The sequence below is a fragment of the Ascaphus truei genome, chromosome 7 (genome assembly GCF_040206685.1).
Source record: "Ascaphus truei isolate aAscTru1 chromosome 7, aAscTru1.hap1, whole genome shotgun sequence".
Classification (NCBI taxonomy): domain Eukaryota; kingdom Metazoa; phylum Chordata; class Amphibia; order Anura; family Ascaphidae; genus Ascaphus; species Ascaphus truei.
The window spans coordinates 56,510,124-56,530,510 of record NC_134489.1 but is presented as its reverse complement, the minus strand read 5'-3'; the positions used below and the strand labels follow the sequence as shown (position 1 = coordinate 56,530,510).

General features: G+C 39.3%; 1 protein-coding gene across 2 annotated transcripts in view; it reads left to right on the top strand.

Moving 5' to 3' along the window:
• CCNYL1 (cyclin Y like 1) overlaps nt 1-18,069 on the top strand; it is a 63,539-nt gene extending 45,470 nt beyond the window's left edge. Inside the window, exons 5-11 of one of the 2 annotated variants that reach the window (XM_075608516.1) lie at nt 286-321; nt 551-602; nt 4,385-4,504; nt 6,069-6,122; nt 6,546-6,712; nt 12,730-12,892; nt 14,969-18,069. In XM_075608516.1, coding sequence (XP_075464631.1) covers nt 286-321; nt 551-602; nt 4,385-4,504; nt 6,069-6,122; nt 6,546-6,712; nt 12,730-12,892; nt 14,969-15,085 — 709 coding nt within the window. In that variant the 3' untranslated portion in view covers nt 15,086-18,069. The remainder of the gene's footprint in view (nt 1-285; nt 322-550; nt 603-4,384; nt 4,505-6,068; nt 6,123-6,545; nt 6,713-12,729; nt 12,893-14,968) is intronic. The other variant, XM_075608517.1, reaches the window with a different exon arrangement.
• The last annotated feature ends 2,318 nt before the right edge of the window (nt 18,070-20,387 follow it).

Below are 20,387 nucleotides of genomic sequence, written 5' to 3'. Positions count from 1 at the left end.
CTATACTGATTGTATTACTGCTTGTGTTTCGGTGTATGAGTGCACACAATTAGGGGCCCTCCTCATCTCCCCACCTAGGAGACACCTTTCTCACAGGGCTTCTTCTCTACCCGTAGGAGTGGTTGTCACAGAATGCAGAGGCTTTTCTGTTGAATAAATGTGGATATATAAAGCATCTAGAGCAGATTGATGCCAGCGATTCCTGTAAATGAACAATGTCTAAATAGAAATTGTACTTTCCTTGCATTTGCCATTTGTGTTTAACAATTGTTTCTTTCCCTGCAGTGTTACACTAGCAATATATTACCACATAAAGAACAGGTAAGAAAAATGAATAATTAAACATTAAAACAATGGTTTCTAATAGAGTAAATTATTGCTAATACTAATGATCCATAACTGTTAAATGTAATTCTCTTCAATTCTGCTTTCTGTACAGATTACATCGTAAGCTTAATGAGTGGCTTCTGCCATTTCTTGACATTTGATAAATTAGAAAGTTGCACACATATATGCATTTTTCAATAATTGGCTATTTCATATTTTTTAGAGACTCTGATAGATCCTTGGATATATTTGATGAAAAATTGCATCCACTAACGGTATGTACTATTGTTTTTAAAGCAGCATTTGAGTCAAAATCGTGAATATATGTCTATATATCCCAGTTGTGTAGTATTTGATATTATTGCATTTTTTTTCATTTACTTTTTTCATTTACTTTTTTAATTACTTTTTTTTCAATGTATTAAGCTTCCTTGGGTTGCTGTTGCAACTATTTAGGAAGCCACAGCAGTGGCCATATTGCAGGATCTTTGCAGATTGATCACAGGAGAACAGATCAATTGGCAGCTTAGATAATTGCATTGCTGAAAAGGAAAGGAACTGCTGAATTTTATTAAAACAAGATCGAAAAGAAAAAAAACACTGAACTGTAATGCCCATTAATAGAACTATTTGGGTGATCCACTACATCTCCTATATAAGGAGTGTGGGGTTCAGCACTGTGACATCTGTCAAACAAAAAAAGTAGGTATCTAGGAATTATACAAAAAAATTGTTCCCAAGGGGGGAGGAGAGGGAGATTCATAAAACTTTACCTTTATTGAATGGAGTACTGATAAAAGTAAATATACAGGAGACTAAAAAGACATTAAAATGTAGGGATGTAGCCCAACATCCGAGACAGTTTTTAAATCCCAAGCTTGAGTTATCCGAACAGTCTGATATTATGGTATAATATAGTTTAACTGTGCTCCTATCCTGCATGATATCACTAGTTAACCAGAGACCTGTTATAATGAGTACTTGTAGTGAAAGTTACAAAAAGAGTTTAGTAGTAATTAAGGAATATTGCCCACGAGTATTTTTCTCCAAACTATTGAGTACCTACTTTGTCTGAATAGAAAAATAAATCTACACATGCAGTGTTTTGGGGGTATTCCACACATCTGTCTATTATAGAAACCCCAGGGTATTTTCATTCTGGATTTTTTTTTTCTTCTTTCAAAAAAATGTTTATTTTAGTAGTAGTATTCCCTATAATTTTACCTTTTTAGGTAACTAAAATTTCACCGTTATGCATTGACAACACTAATGCATTAGAAAAGTATTGCACATTGTCAGACTGTGGCATTCCTTATAGGTGCTTGTCTTCTAGACAGCAACTTCTGGTTTATTAGCTTGCCTCCAATCAAGGGGCTATGTACAAATGCACTAGAATTCAGCTTGGCTAGCAAGTTAAATATTTGAGTAGGTTACTGTAACATGGTCAGCCTTTTGGTAGATTCAAAGTCTATTTTCTATACATAAACAAAACATACTTGGGGGTGCATGTGCAGCTCAAAATGGATGGCAGCTTGAAGCACGAGCTCCACACAATCTCGGGCTCTAACAGAAGGAAAAATTAGCATTTCTAAACAAAATCTACTACAAAACTTCTGGACGATCTCCTGAAACATCATGGCTCAAAGTGGATAAAACACAATGGAAAAAAGTACCCAAAGCAAACTAATGGTGTTTTTCAAAAGACACAAGGCACCTGGGCATTTGCCCCCATAGGAGTCTGAATCTGACACAGAGCCGGACACTCAACCGTCTAGAAAAAGAGATCTGTATTCTTTACGGAAACCACAAACTTCTAATGGAGAAAGCGGTGTCTGATATGACAGGACATATCACTAGGGTAGAGAACGGACACCTTAGAAAAGAAAGTGGATGACACAATCAATCAACAATAACATATAGGTACTGATATAAAAAAAATAAAAAAGGATGACGCAGAAAACAGGGACTACAGGAATAAACTCAAAATTCAAGATTTCCCTGGGTCTGTCACAGACACGCAAGGCTTTATATGAAGATGGCTCACAACAGCGACTTCAGACTACACGGTAGAGTTCCTGTTTCTGGAAAGATGGCAAAACTTTCACCAGGGGACCAACTGCACGATGTGGTGATCCATTTCCACTATTCCAAAACCAAGGAGGCCTTTAATGCGACAGCCAGGGGCACAGGCGAGCTAGCCTTTGAGAATATACCCCTCTAGTTGTTTACGGAACTCTCACCATCAACTCTGGCTCGCAGGCGAAATCTGTAAGAGGTGACGGTACAACTCAGGGAAAACAATATTAAATGCCGACTTTAAGCTGTTGGTCATCCAGGAGAAGATGGTCTTCTACCTCCAGAGACCTCGACGTGGACTACATCACCAAGAAGGAGCTAAAGGGCCAACTCGCCATCTACAAAAGGACGGCAACCGACTTAAATTGAAAACCCCACGCCAGCTTGCGTGAATCCTAATTCAATCCTCTTGAGCTCTTGGACATCTACTCCAGATTATTCCATCAGCTCAGCTGTCAATCATCTTTTTTTTTTTTTTTGGTTCACGGACAATTACATCTTTGGGAACGATCTCATTCTTGGGTATTGTTTTGCGGTTTAAAATGATATAAGGCGGCAACTTGAAGCGCTATGTACATTAATGGTGCTATATAAATAAAGACATACAATACAACTTTTGTCCGTCAGCAGTTATGCATAGCATCACAGTGACAGGCTGCTTTTCATAACCCGTGCTCATGATCTTGACCTCTTTAGCACCTTTATAATTGACCGTATAATTTTGAGGCATATCGAAGAATTCCGGGGTTTCGTCTGCATTTCCAATTTGGTTAAACTTATAGTTTTTTGTTTTTTCTTAATTCAATGGCGCATCGCTGGAAGTTAAGCAGCTTCTCTTGAAAGTCAGCTGGAATCTTTTGAGAGATGTTCGGCGCTTGAGTGATAGTCCTTCATGATGCATGAATCGGTGACACCAACCTCTCCTTGCTTTGAAAATTGTATAATCTATGCTTTTGTTTAGCGCTGAACCTCCCTGCTGCGGTTTCTCCTGCGGCGCTCCCCCCTCCCCCTTTTTTTTTTTTTTATAAATTCTAAGACGCATCCCAATTTCAGACATCTGAAAATGGGGCAGAAAAAGGTGCGTTTTAGGATCGAGGCAATACGTTATGTATAACTCCTGTCATGTCAAGGTTTCCCGTTCTCCCTCCAGTTCCATTTTTGTTATGCACCTCTCCACCCCCTCATACATGTTTAATGTGTATGCCTATTATTATATGCCAATAAAAATGTAAGTTAAAATATATATATATATATATATATATATATATATATATATATCTATACTTTCAGGAAATGTTTTGAACTAATTATTGACCGGCCTAAGATTAGTGTAGTAAAAAACCCTGCTAGGTAAGGCCAGCACTCCATAGGTCTTTGTAGCAAAATATCACATTTATTTGTGGACTGATCGACGTTTCAGTCCAAACACACGGACCTTTTGTCTTAACCGATAAATAATAAAACAATTGATGTTTTGCTACAAAGACCTATAGAGTGCTAGTTTTCCGTGACCGGGTTTTCTAGTACATTGATTACTCCGGGGTGTAGCCGTGCACCCGAGGCAATATCCAAACTGTGATAGGAGTGCTGCTACCTCTACCTATCAGGCTTATGACTAGCCATGTGTGCATTGGTGCTTCATTTTAATTTTTTATTTTTCCTTCAATATGAAATATTTGAAGGTTAAATTTCTTGGCTGTCTTAATCTACTATACTCAACAGTTTAACAGTCTGTATTTTGATGCGCCCCACTTGAGATACTAGTTCTGCAGTGACACTGTAACATATTATTCCATTCTTCTTCTTTCTGCTTTAATCATTTTGATGTAGAGGCGTGCAGAACAATATATTGCTGGCCTCTGTGGTATACTACTGAAGAATTTTTTTTAAAAAGATTTTTTTTTCAGACTTTTGTGTACAGATTGCTGATTTTCATGAAATGTTGCAGCAAGTGTGATGTCACATGGGTTGTATTTTGCAGCGTGAAGAGGTGACCGATGACAACTTTAAACATGATCCTGATCATAAGCACATCTACCGCTTCGTACGGACACTTTTCAGTGCAGCCCAGCTAACCGCAGAATGTGCGATCGTTACTCTAGTAAGTTGATTACGTTCCATTGTATGTCACAATACCACGTTGCACACCATTTTGATCAAATATGTTCATTTATATAAAGGGTCAATCCCCCATGTTTCCTAAATCAGGTGTGTGGGGATGGCTGCCCTGATCTGAACTGCACTTAGATTTGGCCAGCCCTAGATCCCGAGATACTTACGAGTGGTCTACCGGGACATTTAAATAGCCGTCCAAAAGGAAGCCACAAACATACAAACTTCCCATTGTCCCGAGGGACCTGCGAGATTTGGTGGCCGTATTAATTTCCTTACAGGGGAAGAGAACACCAGTGTTCAGTATCTCTACAACCAGAGGGTCCCTAGAGCTGAAAATGTGGTTCAGCTAAGAATATAACAAAATTAAGCATACACATGGAAAGAACCCTATGGCGTGCACTCAAAAGAAATTTCCTTTTTAAGAGTGTTCAATTCTTTTCGACAGGCTTCACCACTTCCTAAGTCGTACCCCTCCCCAACACCCAATATTATAACAGTGGTGCAGGGCACCCCTTTAGTCCATATTGGTGATGACTGGGTACCCGGCTATATTTAAGCTACCTGTAACCGGCCCAGGGCGCTGGAACCCGGTGCCGGGTATTTCCGTCCTGCTCTGTCCTGGAGAATGGCAGGAGCAGAAGAGAAGTACCTGCAGCCGGCGACAGAGGGAGAAGAGGTCCATGTGAGCGGAGCAGGAGCGGCACTGGAGGACGGCTGGGGAGGAGCTGCGTGTAGCGGCGGCAGACACTGAAAGTCAAAAGACTTCAGGGTCAGGCTGCTGGGGCGCGTTCCTCCTGGCTGTTCTCCTGTGCCACGCCTGCTTCGCTCACATGGTCCTCTTCTCCCACCAGCTGCTGACCACTGCAGGATTCGGTCCTTCTCTCCCTCTGCCGCCAGCTGCAGGTACTTCAAACCTGGCCGGGTCATTCTTATTTTTTCCCTGGGTACCAGGTGATTTTTTTTTTTTCAGTTTTGTTTGTTTTGGGGACCCAGTCCATCACTAGTCAATGTTAGGAAAAAAGACAGGGTTGCTGCTTGTAATGAGGTAAATACACATCTTGTATAACCCTCAAATATTTAAAGTGTACATTTGTGCAGAAAGAAAATCGGTTTTAAATATATTTTTGTTTACATTTCTGCTCTAAAATAGCTTGAAATAGTGCTGAGTTGTTTTGCTATAATTTTGCCACTAGGTGTCACTCCAGTCCTCCAAAATGGCTTTATTTCAAATAAGTGTGTGTATATCTACATCTCTGCTTGACATGAATAAAAGATTTGAAGGGTATCATCAAAAAAAAATAAGCCAATGATTGCGGTTATATCATCTTTTAATTAATTTTTTTTTAAATACATTGTCTTGCAATTATTTTAGGTAGGCACTGGAGTATACTATGACCACAAAGCCATAATAGTATTTTTATGCTGAAATTAAGATCTGCTGCTAATTCTTACATTTTAGAGATGGATATAACGTTTCTGGGACCAAATAATAAATATTAACATAATTGTGTTGGCAACAAACATTTAATAATAAACTTTATTTCATGTAGCGCCTTTCAACCCATGGGACTCAAAGCGCTTCACAACTACAGTACAGTGCGCTGGTAAGTCCCTGCCCAGATGAGCTTACAATCTGTTTTTGGTGCCTGAGGCACAGGGAGATAGCGACTTGCCCAAAGTCACAAGGAGCTTACACTGAGAATTGAACTAGGCTCTCCTGATTAAACTTGGTGTCATTGTTTATGGTCAGTGTCTTTACTCATTGAGCCCCTTTCTTCTCCCACTGTCACTGATACAGTTTGTATAAACGGTGTAAAGACAAAAGTAAAACAACCTTTTCACATCCCATTCATCTGAAATTCATAGACCTCAACATTTTTTCACTTGTCTGCTGTAAAGCAGCAATGAGAAGGAAAGGAGTGGAATTATTTCATTAATCACTGATGATCCATTGTTGATTGAAATTTGTTACACTGCCTTCACACGTGCTTTACAAAACCAAACTTTAGTATGGTCTGCATCCCTAGGTTTACCTGGAAAGGCTTTTGACATATGCTGAAATAGACATTTGCCCCTGTAACTGGAAGAGAATCGCATTAGGAGCCATTCTGCTTTCTTCTAAAGTTTGGGATGATCAAGCTGTGTGGAATGTCGATTATTGCCAGATCTTGAAAGATATTACCGTTGAAGACATGTGAGTTTCTTTGTTTTCTTGTGTGCATAAAAACATTTAGAAAATATATGCAGTTAACTGAATGTATTCTAATATCTTTAAAGGTAACAGCACTGATGGTTGAAAATAGTGACATTGACATGTAACCTTGAGCAATTCACTTTGACATCCAGATCGATTTTAAAAATTGTATAGAATTACCCAGAGTACAATTAGACATACACAATCTTAGCCAGCTCAACCTAGACTCGCAGTGTTTTTTATATGTATATATTTATTGGTGTCAATTGGAGTGCTACTGGGAGAGTTACCTCAAATATACAACAATAGACACTGAAGCCCCAATGCACATCCAATATGACATAGCATGAGTTCATAGTAATGAACTAAATAATATCGGCTATATTGTTTTGTTTCCTCATTTTTTTTTCTCTTTCCAGTTGAAGAAATACTAAATAAAAACAGTATAAAATTGGTAGTGTAGGACCTGCTGGTGGGGTTACCCATGGTTGCAGGCTTTAAATGTTTTGGCCAAATGATTGAACTACGTAAATGAACCTTATTTGAGGAGAAAAAAAAACCTAGTAATGAACAAAATAATTTTGTCATCTTGGATGTCCATTGGTGCTTTGTGTATTGTGATAATTCTATACAAGGCAGAACAATACAGTTAGTTGCTGACCAATAAGGCAACTGCTGCCCTGCTATCCTTCATTAACTGCCATTGACTTGGATGGCAGTAAATGTGGGATTGCGGTGCGATGACCAATATCGGAGCATCAGTGACGGCTTGTGTAAACTCGGGAGACTTCCAGCTGTGGATCCGGCCACCCACTCTCGCACTGGCTATATATACAGAATGTTTGTTTTGTATATTGACTTTTGGGGGGGGGGGTAATTGTATCCCTCCTTCCACCTCAAAAAGTAGGTGGTAAAAATTGGTGTAGCATTAATTGGTTGGATGCTTCACAACTTTTCTGAATTACCCTTTATTTATGAACAGGCATTCATTCTTGTATAGCATTAGTCCTTCAGCAACATGCTCTAATGTTTATGTAGGTTGTGGGAATTGGTAATTATCATACTATTCATTCAGAGAATTAGTCACTTTAACATATTAATTGTTCCTTAACATAAAACTCCTTGTGTAGGTGTAGGTCAATGAAGATCATATTTTTCAGGTCTTTTTATATCCATTATACCTATCTATACTTATTCAATTTGGCCAATTCAATTTGGCCAACTGCATACACACTTGGGGATTCTGAGCCCAAAAACCATATAGGTATCATTTGCAGCGACATAATGAATAGATATGTTAATCCTGTGCAATTCAAATGTATTAGAGCAGCAAGCACAAAAGCGCTAGCAAAGTGAATTAATTAGTGCTCTTATCAGCTGATTATCAAAACACGAACTGATTTCCATTTCTATAGGCTTGTACTCTAAGTCAGGACAGGAAATTAATTTAGGCTGCAAGCTATCATCGAGTACGCAATGAGCAAAGTGCAGAAACTGCTGTTCCAGGGCCCTGCTTTGTAAATTGAGAGCTAACCTATAATTGTTTGTGTAGTCTGAGGAGCTACAGTACTTCGTTTTTTTTTTTTTTTCCTTAAGCTACCTTTTTCTTACTGTTCATCCCGTGTTCTTGGCGGACTGAAAGTACAGTAATTGCTTCTAATGCATTTCTGTTCTCTTTTATCCCAACAGTGAAAAGTATGTAAAATGAAAGGCTCCTATCTTATTCCAAAATATAGCTAATATGTTATAAACATCATGTGTTACCACCATTGATGAAATAGGACGGCTAGGTTGGATCTTTACTATATTGGTAATGAATAATTATATATTTTTAAATTTTGGGAGAACATAACCATTCATAGATATTATACACTGATACTGAGGTATGATTTTCACTTAGTCTAGACAATTCCACCATATTTAAAAACTTCTACCACAGGGAAACACTCATCTTACTTTTAACGACGTGTGAGAAGTACATTTGACAATTTAATGAACTTTAGCTTCCTTTCAGTTGTAAGGGCAATATACGTTTTAAAAAGGCTTGTTTTTGTGCCATTATAATCGGTATATCTTAAATAAAATGGTTCATAAATCGTCAACCCTTCTGAATTGGAGACTTTATTTGACACTATGGTTTTCTGTATGGAGGTTACATATAATCAAGAAACAGATTCATGGGGAGAGGTCACCCTTTTAATACCAGGCAATTTCCAGTTTATTGCTTCAGAAATCTGATAGCCAGGAGAGCTACCATACTGTACTTCTAAATAATGCAGCTAATCAATTAGTGGCCCATCCCCAGATAACTATGAAACATTTATGTAATTACACTAAAGACGTACTAGAAAATAACATGCAATTGTTTTGCCCGCAAATGTTTTACAGCATACTAGGACAACGTTTAATGATTAGAGCCATCCTAGAGTTGAGGGCACAGGACACACAAAACGTCAGATGACCACTGTTTTGGTTAATCCCTCAATCCTTGATTTAAGTACCCCTGCTTCTATTTAGCTGTTTTGCACAGCAATATCCAGATGCAGATTGCAATATTTTGCGACAGGCTAATAGATGCAAACTCCTGCAACATATTGGCCGCAACAGCACTGAAAGGTAAATACCCTTCCATACACACAGAAATAATACTCCTTGCGATTCCTATCCAATTGGGAACTAGTAATGTGTTGGATCACAGATATTCAAAGTTCGGAGACAAGGTATGGATCTCCAATTTCCATAACACATCCCTCTCTGCTTTGAGATTGTATAACAAATGACGCATTCTCGATTTTACATCTAACGACTAGCTCGGAAGTGGCCGACCTGTAGTCCGTGGGCCACAATGTGTCCCGCGGCGACATTTAAAATGGCCGCCTGATGACGCAGTAAAGAAAAATAGCCTGAAAAATTGTTGACGGGCAATATGAAATCCTCACATTTTAAAAAACATGATCGGTGAAACGTAGGAATATTAACATTCATTTTGAAAATGAACACCATTTTAATACCTTCAACAATTAGAAACATAAAATAAATCAAATCAATTGAAATAATTAAAATAAAATTTCATTTATTCCCCATATTTGTTTTGTGGGCGGACTTTTCCGGCAACGAACGTTGTTATAAATAAATAAGTAGAGATCTGTACTGACATACGCTCAGGTGGGCACCGTCTGCTTCTGTTATCAACCTCGCAAATCAATCTTAACACTGAGAAACTGTTGCCTAAAATGCAAGTTCAGAAATCACATTGAGACATTTTACACTCAGGTTCTTTTTATTAGGATTTCAAGTTTTTCTCAATTAAAAAAAAAAAAATGTTTTAATATCTTCTTATACTTGTTTACTCTTGGCGTTGTTTTAGGGTTAGCTATTAATCTAAACCTGACGTTGGGGGTACTAGGACTGCAGCCCGCCCCAAAATGTGTGCCCAGTTATTGTCACGCCTGGAAAAAGGTGGTCAACCCCTGCTCGATCTGATCCAAATCCTGTATTATTGGTGACAAAAAAAAGTGTACAATAGATGTGTCTGTAAATGTTATTTTTGGGTTTACTCTCGATCTTACTGAACAAAGAACAGTAATAAAATGTCAATTTAAGTCATGAAATGCTATTAAAAAGTATATAGACAACGATGCAGTTTTCTTTATTTCACGATTATTACCTCCCATGTTCTCTTCTGCTTAGCAGTTCTGTGTCCTTTCTTGTTGTATACCTCTCACACTTCTATGTCCATGCCTGATATATACCACTTACACTTCTGCATCTCTACCCGCTTTATGCATAGAGCGATGACATGACTTCCGTTCGACAACCAGTGAGACATAAGCACACACAATATGTAGGTTGTTTGGTTACGTTTGCCTATGCCTTCTACTTGCCCTGATCTTTGACATGTTGGTTGTGTTGCTTCCCTGCCTTGGAAAGGGGGCAGGGGAATTCCTCCTTCCACACAGTGCCATTTATTTATTTATTATGCGATGAGTCCATATTGCTTCAAGAGCCCTTTTTCTCTGAGCTAATAGCAGCAGCTCTTCGCCGATCCATTTGTTGCCGTGGTGATGTGCCCACTTCTTTTGTTTGTACGTCTGTACTTCAATAATAATACAAAAAAAAAAACCCCTTTCCTGTTATCAATCTCGTGAACATGTTGCCGAGTTCATCGGAGCTAATAAACCGCAAGTATCATTCCTTTCATCTGCCCCACTATGGTGCGGCTCCATCAGAGTGAGGGGAGGAGGGTAGAGAAACAGACCATGCAGCTGCACTAATAGAGCCCATGCTTCAGCACGACAAATACAATGCATCTTGTTTATTGGCCAAAGCAATAGAATATACTGCAGACCTCCGTCCGAAACCGGTTTTCTAATCCTAATTACTTTATTTGAACACTTCATATAGCTTTCAGTTACCTTTTTCTAATAGTTTATTTTTTTTATGATGCTTAATTCCTGTGGCATAGTGCATGGCAAACAGTGATAGGGCAGTATTGGTATATTTGAGCATGGTGGGAGAGATTTGCGTCAGTAGGTATGCATGGTGCTCACACTGGGAACTGCGTGGCCCATTCTCCCCCCCACCACCCCCAAATCCTCAACAGTCCCGTCTGTCTTTTTTTTTTTCTTCCTCCCATAATAACCAGTTATATATCTTCTCCAGTTCCACTTTTCTTGCTACCTTTTATACCCCATTGCCATAATTTCTTTATTTTCCAATTCAATGATCATATATTGATTAAACACATTATTAAAGCATTTCATTCACAATCCTGTTTTTAAAGCTACTTACTGCATATTTTTTTTTTTTACTGTTTATGCCCGTTGTTGAATTTTAATGTATTAAGCTTCCTTGGGTTGCTATAGCACTCATTTAGGAACTTCCTCTTTTGACATAAGCAGCCATATTGCATGTCCTGGGAAGTAGGATCTTTGCCGATTTTGATCATGGAGCAGAACGGATCAGTCGGAAGCTTAGATAATTGCATTGCCGTAAATACAGAACTCCTGCATTTATTAAAACAGAAAAAAGGGAATTTTCTTTGGCCTGTTATCTAAACCGTGCTTGAAAGGGGCACTAAGAAGTAACAGTGCTATATCTATCCAAATCCCTGCACTCAAGATTTGGTAATCTAAGTAGCACTGTGCAGATTTAAGATTAGAAGGCATTGTGGGTTTAGAGCGGTCATGGAGCTGCACAGAACGGAAGCCCATGTTTACTAATCGGTGCTATTGCATATGGCTCTTTCGAGGGGTAGATGGCCCTTATTGCCCATTGAAATGAATGGGCCAAAAGATGTCTTTGCTGCAAGAAGTCTTATGCCATAGCACCAGTTTTTCTCAAATAGATATTTCTGGTAGGGGATATGTAATCAGGATGAAAAATGATATGGTGGTAAAAATAAACATTTTGTATAAGGAAGGCTGGGGGGGGGGGGTGAGAAATGGAGGTTTTGAATCCTTCTGCAAGAAATGTATATCTGCTAACCTTAAAGTTAAGAACGGTGAGACTGATGGATTCTGTTGTATGCGATGCGAGGTAAGTAGTTAATTACACAAGCCAACCGTATTTAATGGAGCGCACAAAGGTCTGGTCCACGTTCTGGAAAATGTATTGGTAGATTAGAAATAAAATGTGGATGGATGTTTTTCTTTTGTATTAAGCCAGTTGTGTTTGTATTCAGTAAAGTTCATGTCTATACTCATTAACAAATACTAATTGGTCGCATACTCGTTGGTCTCTAGATTAAGTGATATTTACGATTTGTGATTTGAACTCAAGCCTGAAAACACAATTGTACCCTTTGTTTAGCTGAATATGAAAATATTCAATAATAGTTTCTGTGAATGTGTTGAAGACCACAAAAACACCCTGCTCTGAACTTGCCTCCAGTTCTTATTCGGTATATAGGTTTGCGTGGTTTTTGACTGGTGTTAAACTTGCATGTTTCACTAACCTATGCCACGGTTCTGAAAAGATCTTACATTTTTATTTTTTTTACATTTTTATTGTTTCAGGAATGAAATGGAGAGACACTTCCTGGAGCTGCTGCAATTCAACATTAATGTCCCTGCCAGTGTTTATGCCAAATACTATTTTGACCTTCGCTCCCTAGCAGATGATAACAACCTCAATTTTCTGCTGGAACCCCTCAGCAAGGAAAGAGCTCAGAAGCTAGAGGTAATCTTGGAGCTCGTGTTTACAAATCAGTTGCGATCACCCAGAATACGGCTGCGATCTGTCTGCTCATATGATTTGGTGACTAGTGTATTGTAGTTTTAAGACCTTTTAAAATTAGTGCTTGCTATCAACAAATGCTGAGTACTCCTGTCAAAAGTCCATTAGTAGCAGCAATAGCGAGTTTCTACTGCTGTTGTGTTTCTCAGTAGATGCTTTTGTGTCTCTTGTTCTGTCTACTACTTTGTGTGCTTGTCTATCTGGTCTTGATAGGATGCACAAGCCTTTTTGTCTTTGGCTCTTATTGACCTCAAGTCTTTATCAGTACTTGGCAACAGCAAAATAAATGTGTATATATATTTTTTTTTAAAACGCACCAAACAAATGTCTGGGTGTAAATTATATTTGATATATTGAGTGTATACGCGCACACCTGTTCACTTCAATATATTTGAACTTGATATTCTCATTCAATATATTTGAACTTGTACTCATGGTTTAAACCATACCATATAGAGAACAATATAATCCTAAAGCAATACGCCCTTTTTCAGCCAGACACCTTCAACATCAAGAGCTGCAAAAGATTAGAGAGGAACTACTATTCCAATTTCTTAAAGAGCAAGAGCGCGGACTGGACACTCTTTCTAGACCTGCTAGTATCACAGGCCTATTCGGCAGTGAATGGGTTCTACTTAGATTCTAACACAATGAGGGTATTTTTCTCATTTCTGCCGTGATGTCATCAATCATTCCTGGTTATTCTTTATCCTGTCCTATGTAAAAATAATTCATACATTTACTTATGAGAGTAAGTGATTAGAAGTGTTCAGGGTTCATAATTGTTTTCAGACTGGAGTGGAATTCTCTTTCTACTGCCAATGTGAACTTGTTTTAAAACTCTTTCAAGAGTTGGTGTGCTCCTGTGAAGCTCACGAAAAAGAACGGTTTAAAAAAATTGACCAATGCAATTGGTTTCCTTTTTTTTAAACAAATGCTTGATGTGAAAACATTTTTACTTTTCATGTTCTGGGAAAGTAAGGCTGGGTCCATAGAGACTTAAGCCGTGCGGAGGCTGAGGGAAAGCGGGTGCTTTCCCTGGCCTTAGACTGCGCGCCGTCCAGGGGCTGTTTTAGGGGGGTGGAGGGGGGGCCTGTGACGTCACGGAGCTGGTTGGGCGAACCACTCACGTGACCGGCCCTACGCTCCGGCGAGCACAGAAACTAAAATGTTCCTAAGACACACGCTTCCGCACGTTTGCGGAAGCGTGCGCGAGCCCCTGCTAAAGCCGCTCTCATTGCGGCTGCATGGGCTCACTGCCGAGCAGCAGCGCACCTCGGCAGGCGCTGACCATGCCCGAGGCCTAAGGCTTTCCTTGTATCAGGGACTATGAATTATTTTCACCTGTCCCATGGTGGCTCCAGATTATCTATGCAGGAATGTACTTTTCATTTTAGCAGCATCTCCAAGGAAGAAAAAAAATGTTCTATATGTTGCATCTTGCCATTCTCACAAAGTAACCTTCAACATTGTTAAAAGAAAAAGAAGTAAAACAATTCGGAAACTTGTTTACAACCAACCACTTAATTATGTCTTTAGTTGGAGGCAATCCCAGTGGGGGGTTTTTGTTTCTCTCTCATATTATTATTTTTTATTTTTTCAATTCAGAATTGAAGCAGCGGGTCTCAAGCTGAACCCCATTAATTTAAACTCTTGGGACCCCCTGCTTCCAGAGGTACTTACCTTCGTAGGGGGTGCTGGTAGCAAATCTGGGGTTCACTATATGACTGCCCTGTGGGCCAATTGGAAACTGTGACATCAGGTACAACTTCCTATTGGCCCATGTGACAGGGAAGCTGAAAGCTGCAGGAGATACTGGCACCCCCTTCAAAGGTCTGTATCTCTGAAAGGGGGACCAGGAGCTGAAATTAGTGGGGTTCAGTTCTAGAGACCCCCTACTTCAATCCTGTATTAAAAAATTTAAGAAGAAAAAAACAGCTGGGATTGCCTCTTTATACCCTGGCAACAGTAGTAGTTTTGGTGCTTGGATTAACTAATTGTGTGCTGTCTTTCTTACAGGCTATCTCTAGGCTGTGTGAGGATAAATACAAAGACATGTCTAAGGGTGCCATGAGACGGTCAATCAGCGCTGATAACCTAGTGGGCATTCGGCGTTCTAACGCAATTATCTCCTGAGGCAAAATGAACAGGAGCCAGGCGCAGCTACGACACAGTCTGTGTGAGAAACTGATATCCAAGCACCACCCCACCAAGCTTCCCACACACTCTCCCTACACTATTCTGAACCAGCAGTGACGTGGTCTTCCAGCAAGAGGGATGTGTCGGGAAACGGTGCACAGGAAGTGAAAATAGGGATGAAGCAAGTACCCTTTCAAGACTAAGGCGCATACACCACACACAGAGGATCTGAGTAAAGCAGCGCAGTCTTTTTAAACAGAGTAACACGTGGTGCATCAACCGCAAGAATCTTGTTCCCAACAATCCCTCTACCACCTACATTTGTTTGCTTACTGTGTAGGCCTACAGCTGTGAACTGTGACTTTTTAAAACTATGTAGTTATACATTTTAGAACCTAAAACACTAATCATGTGAGCGTAGTTACAATTTTATTTCCCTATTTTGTCTTCTTCCCACTTTATTTTGTGCTGCATCTCCCTCTAAGTGTTTAATACAGGACTTCTCTAACCAAGCAAAGCCACGTTGGAGCAAATGAAGTAGCACCGAAGAGGCAGAAGAAAGTACTCGCACAAATACATTGTTCAGTACAAGGTTTCATAGTCGGCAGCCCACCAGCACAACCTCCTAGGAATGGTTGGGTTTCGGAAGGATGAGGGCGACTGTCCAAAGAACAGTGTGCATTTTTAACACACTGCTGTAGTCCTGTTATGTCAATAATGGTGCTCCCCCTAAATTATGCATCTTAAGGACATCAAGATGCTACAGATTTTGAACCTTTTATGGTTCGTACCATGCCTATCGTAGTGATGTAGGGCAGTATATTCTGTGCATTATTTAGCATGGAAAGCAATGCAGTATGGGCTCTTGTGTAGTTTGCAGAGTTGCTGCTATTGGAGTTACTTTAGGCCTGTCATCTTGAAGATTGAATTAGTTTGCAATCCTCAGTCACCACTCCTGCTTCCCCGCTGCCCATTGATAAATGAAGATTCCTGTACTTCACTTTGTTTACCTTTATTTTTTTCACCCTCAATTTACAGATGCAGCAGGCTTCATTGTTCTATTTTTTTGTAAAATGGGTATACTGCAGTATTCTGCCGCAACACTACCATTGAATCCTATGGCAACTCTTTGGCATTTAAAGGTATACTTGATTATGTTGAGGTATCTGGGGGTAACGATGTTCTAGATATAGGGAGTGACATTAACTGTTCACGTCACCTGTTAACCTGGTTAGTACCAGGAGGCGTTTTGTATCCGAAATCCTCCAAATACCCCTCAAGGATTTATAACGTCTTCACTACCAGAGTGACTTTCAATACAAAGGGAAAGCTGTGCTGCTGTTCCCTCCAGCATTAAAGATGTTTGAATTCATCTGCACTCCTGTGTGGTAAGGCTAAACTGCAGGTAGAAGTCCTCCTTATGATTTCAGTAATGAACCACAAAATAAACCCACCAAGCCATCCTCATGACCTTGTCAGCTGACCAGTACTTTATGCTAAGAGCAGACATCCAGTAAGCCAAGATAGAAAATGAATTCTGGTGCATGCGGTTCAATACTTCTAGTGACTGGTCACCTCTGCTCAGATCTTACTGAGTCTCGTTATCAGAAAGCTGAACACAGCATATACACTAAACTCGGTTTGTTGCTTTGATGTGCTTAACCTTATTAGGGGCCACTTTTCAGTTATTAGAAAGCAGGCGAGCTGGGGCCAATGTGGATACATACTGGGTTTCTTTTTCTTACCCAGTTTTGAGCTGGGGCCAATATAAAGAAGGTCTGGAGAAATGTAGTGTATGGGTTCTGAGTATTGATGCTGCCTGCATTAAAACAATGCCCAGGATCACCTGGAAACTATTGTTCACCAGCTCTTATTCTTGGCTGCTTAAAGTGTAATTTTGGAACACTGATTTTTATCAATGAAATGTAAACTGGAGCATCTAATCAAAACCTCACTGTTGATTTCTGAGTAAAGGGACTCTATGAATTGTTTTCTTTCCCCCCTATTGTGTACTTTAAAAAGCACCAGTCCCTTTTAGGAGGGTTTCATTTTTGGGGTTGCAATTGTGAAAGCATTTTCTCTCTAGTATTGCCCTATCTGATTTTGCTTCATAGTATAGGTGTAACCCCTTGAATGCCAGAGGCCACGACACATTTCTGGTCCCTTTGACATTCCAGGGCTTAATATGTTCAGGTTTTTACCGAATATTCACAAAATAGTGTATACCAAGTAGCAGGTTGAGCATAATCTTTGCTACTTGCTGAGTGGGATGTGCACACAGAAGATGAATAACCAATATTATAAGAATATTTATATATACGGAAGATTTTATGAAGCAGCTCAGCAAAAATAAATGCAATAATCTTTGAATCCTTAAACATATTGTTGTGCATCGGTTTTCCTCTGAAATGGAAATGATTTTACAATGACTTATGCAATCAGGACACAACTCAAAAAAGCAACTCGGAAAAAGTGTGTGTGTGGGGCTGGTACTTTTACATCCAAGTCTTCTTAACCAAATGGCTTTTGAGCGTTGTACTTTAAACTTGTTTGCTGCCAGGAAGGGACTGCTCCATATTGCCTTGCGATGTGTTGAAAATCCCTCTGACAGTGAGGAGGTTAATACTGAAAAGAAACCTGACTGTTGTGTAACACCCACCAATAAACTAAACGTTCGAAACACTGTTATTAAACCTTTCTCTGTGGTAGTGGAAATTGTACCTAGCAGTTGCACAGAATACCAATGGGCAACCCAACTCCCTTCTCGAAGATGCAAACAAAGCCAACATGTTGTCTAGCCGCCTGTGCAGCTTTAGTTTTTAACCTCTTTGCTGCTGGACATTGCACTGCTTTGCTTTGCAGGGCCCTCTAGCAGCAATGGGTTAACTGCAGATATATTTTACAGCTAAATCTTCAGGTGGTTTTGCCTTCTCATGTTTATATTAAAAAGAAATGCTAATAATAAACTCTATTTTAATTAATTGGGAATGTGTTCTTTTTCATACCCCCACAATACTGCAGTTTCACGCGACTCATTCATTGGAGCATAGGCAAAGGGGAATTTTCAACATACAAGCATCTCTAATTGAATTAATAATATTCTTGTTTGTGACATTTTTACTTTTCAGGTATCGTTTTGGATCTGCAATGAATGTGCTTCTCGCTTGCTATTGTCTCTACCATATAAAGTTGCTTGCTTGTAGTTGGAGCAAACAAAATCAAATGGTTGTTTGTTTAGAACAGATTCACCTGTTTTGGAGTGATGTGGCATGTACATGAAGACGATATAAATATTCCCATAGTAATTAAAACAGACATGGAGTGATGGACAGCCAACATTAACTCCCAACAACACATGGTTAATGTAAGCCTTCTATAAACTGTGTACAAGAGAGCACAAAAAGAAGGTCCTTCCCCTCTGGCACTAGCATTCCAAGCTTGTATTGCCCTTGAGATGCTAATTAATGGATTGACTTGTCCTCCCCTGGTCTCCTAACATGAAGTTAAACATGAAAAATGTGCCCCACCCTAATTTCAAATACAGGACAGGATGTGGATTTTTAGAGCAATATCGTCTACGTCCTTTGATAAGCGTGGCATGCTTGTGCCTGCAAACCAACATGCAAACGGAATCATACACGTTTGCCTTGCCTGACAATATGAAATTATAATCACGCCCAAACATTGATTAACCAACACCTATTCTGTATGGGAGGCAAGGTAATTTGTTTTAGAAAACTACTTAAAGTGAGCATGGCAGGTAGATGAATATCTGAAAATAGATGTTAAGCTTGGAGTCGAGACAAATCTCTATTAAAATTGTCTCTGTTTCTCAAGGTCAAACAGCTCAGACACTGATGGAATGTTCAACATATAAATAATGCATGTGAAAGTTCACATATAGCAATTGGCTTCCTGCTAAAATGTTTTAAATATCTATTTTTGTTAGCCTGGAACTGAACTTTACATAACAAGCCTTAACCAAAACAGCATCATTACAGATTGCATTTTAGAAAGCAGTTGGAGATTACATGTACCTGCTCCGGCAATGAGTGGTCGCTCCATTTGGCAGTACAGAAAGAAATATTGAAAGGCGTGGCAGGAGTTTGGCCACGTTTAGAAACTTCAAGATAACCAAACGTCTGCTAACGCATAGGAATAAAGTAGAGTTTAGTTGTTTGTAAGGACAATTGTACTTTTTTATGAGCGAGCATTCCTGATCTTCACAAGCTAAAGGTTCGCCTTTAACAAGAATATATCAAGTGATAAGTCAACTTTGATAGTGGAACATAACCTTGAACAGCTAAATTAATACAAGTTTTTGAGAGTGGTTTGTGAATGGAGGCCTAACACTTATTAACTTTAAGTGCAATTGTCACTGCTCAATGATAGTGCAACAGGTAATTACTTTTTTTTTTAAATTACATTTTGAAAATGAGCTCCTTATGTTACCGTTGAAATAAGAGGACCAATCATAATTTAGAAAAAAAATTCCCAACCCCTTTTTTTAGTTTTTCATTTTTTATTTTACGTTGCTCCAGAAACATTCAGTAGAGTATTTACGCAGGACGTCCTGCTGTTGGTTTGCACTTCCCAAGGCAACATTGAGCGGTTTTCCATGCTGGCTGTCTGAGTATTGTTACTGGCTATGCCTTTTTTTTTTTTTTAAGCAAGGCTGTGCTGAAAAGCTGTGTAATACAGCATGTGCTTATAGGGGTCCATGTTAAAATGGATTTGAAGCAAAAGGTGACGTTGTGCTTAATGTCATTTCCCAGAATCCTTGGCTGCAGTGCAAGCATTGTATGATAAGAGATGATAGTTAAAAGTGCACTTAAAATATTTTGACCAGAAGGTAAAAACTTCAGCAGCCTAAAAAAAAAACCCCACAGGTTTGTCTTAATTGATTGTTTGTAACTGAAGCATTAGAGGTGAATAATACTTTTGTAGAGTAACAATTACAATTATTGAAATGGTTGATCCAGCATGTAAAATACCTGAGTCGGCTGCATTGGTGGTGAACTATGAACATAAGCCGCCATATGACTGGTATCAATAATACTCCCCAAAATTCTCCATATCTCCATTGAGCAAGTGGTTCCATGTATTGTGTACTGAACTGACCGACTACTCATCGGACTTTGATACGAGTTTGCCATTGGTAACAACCATCCAAGTGAATGTTAATCACCCCACCTATTGCAGTTTAGGCTATACGTACCCTGTGAGGTTTAGATGTCAAGATAAGTGTGAGCAGCTGATTCATAAATCCCATACACGAAAGTAAAACTCCTTTTCATGT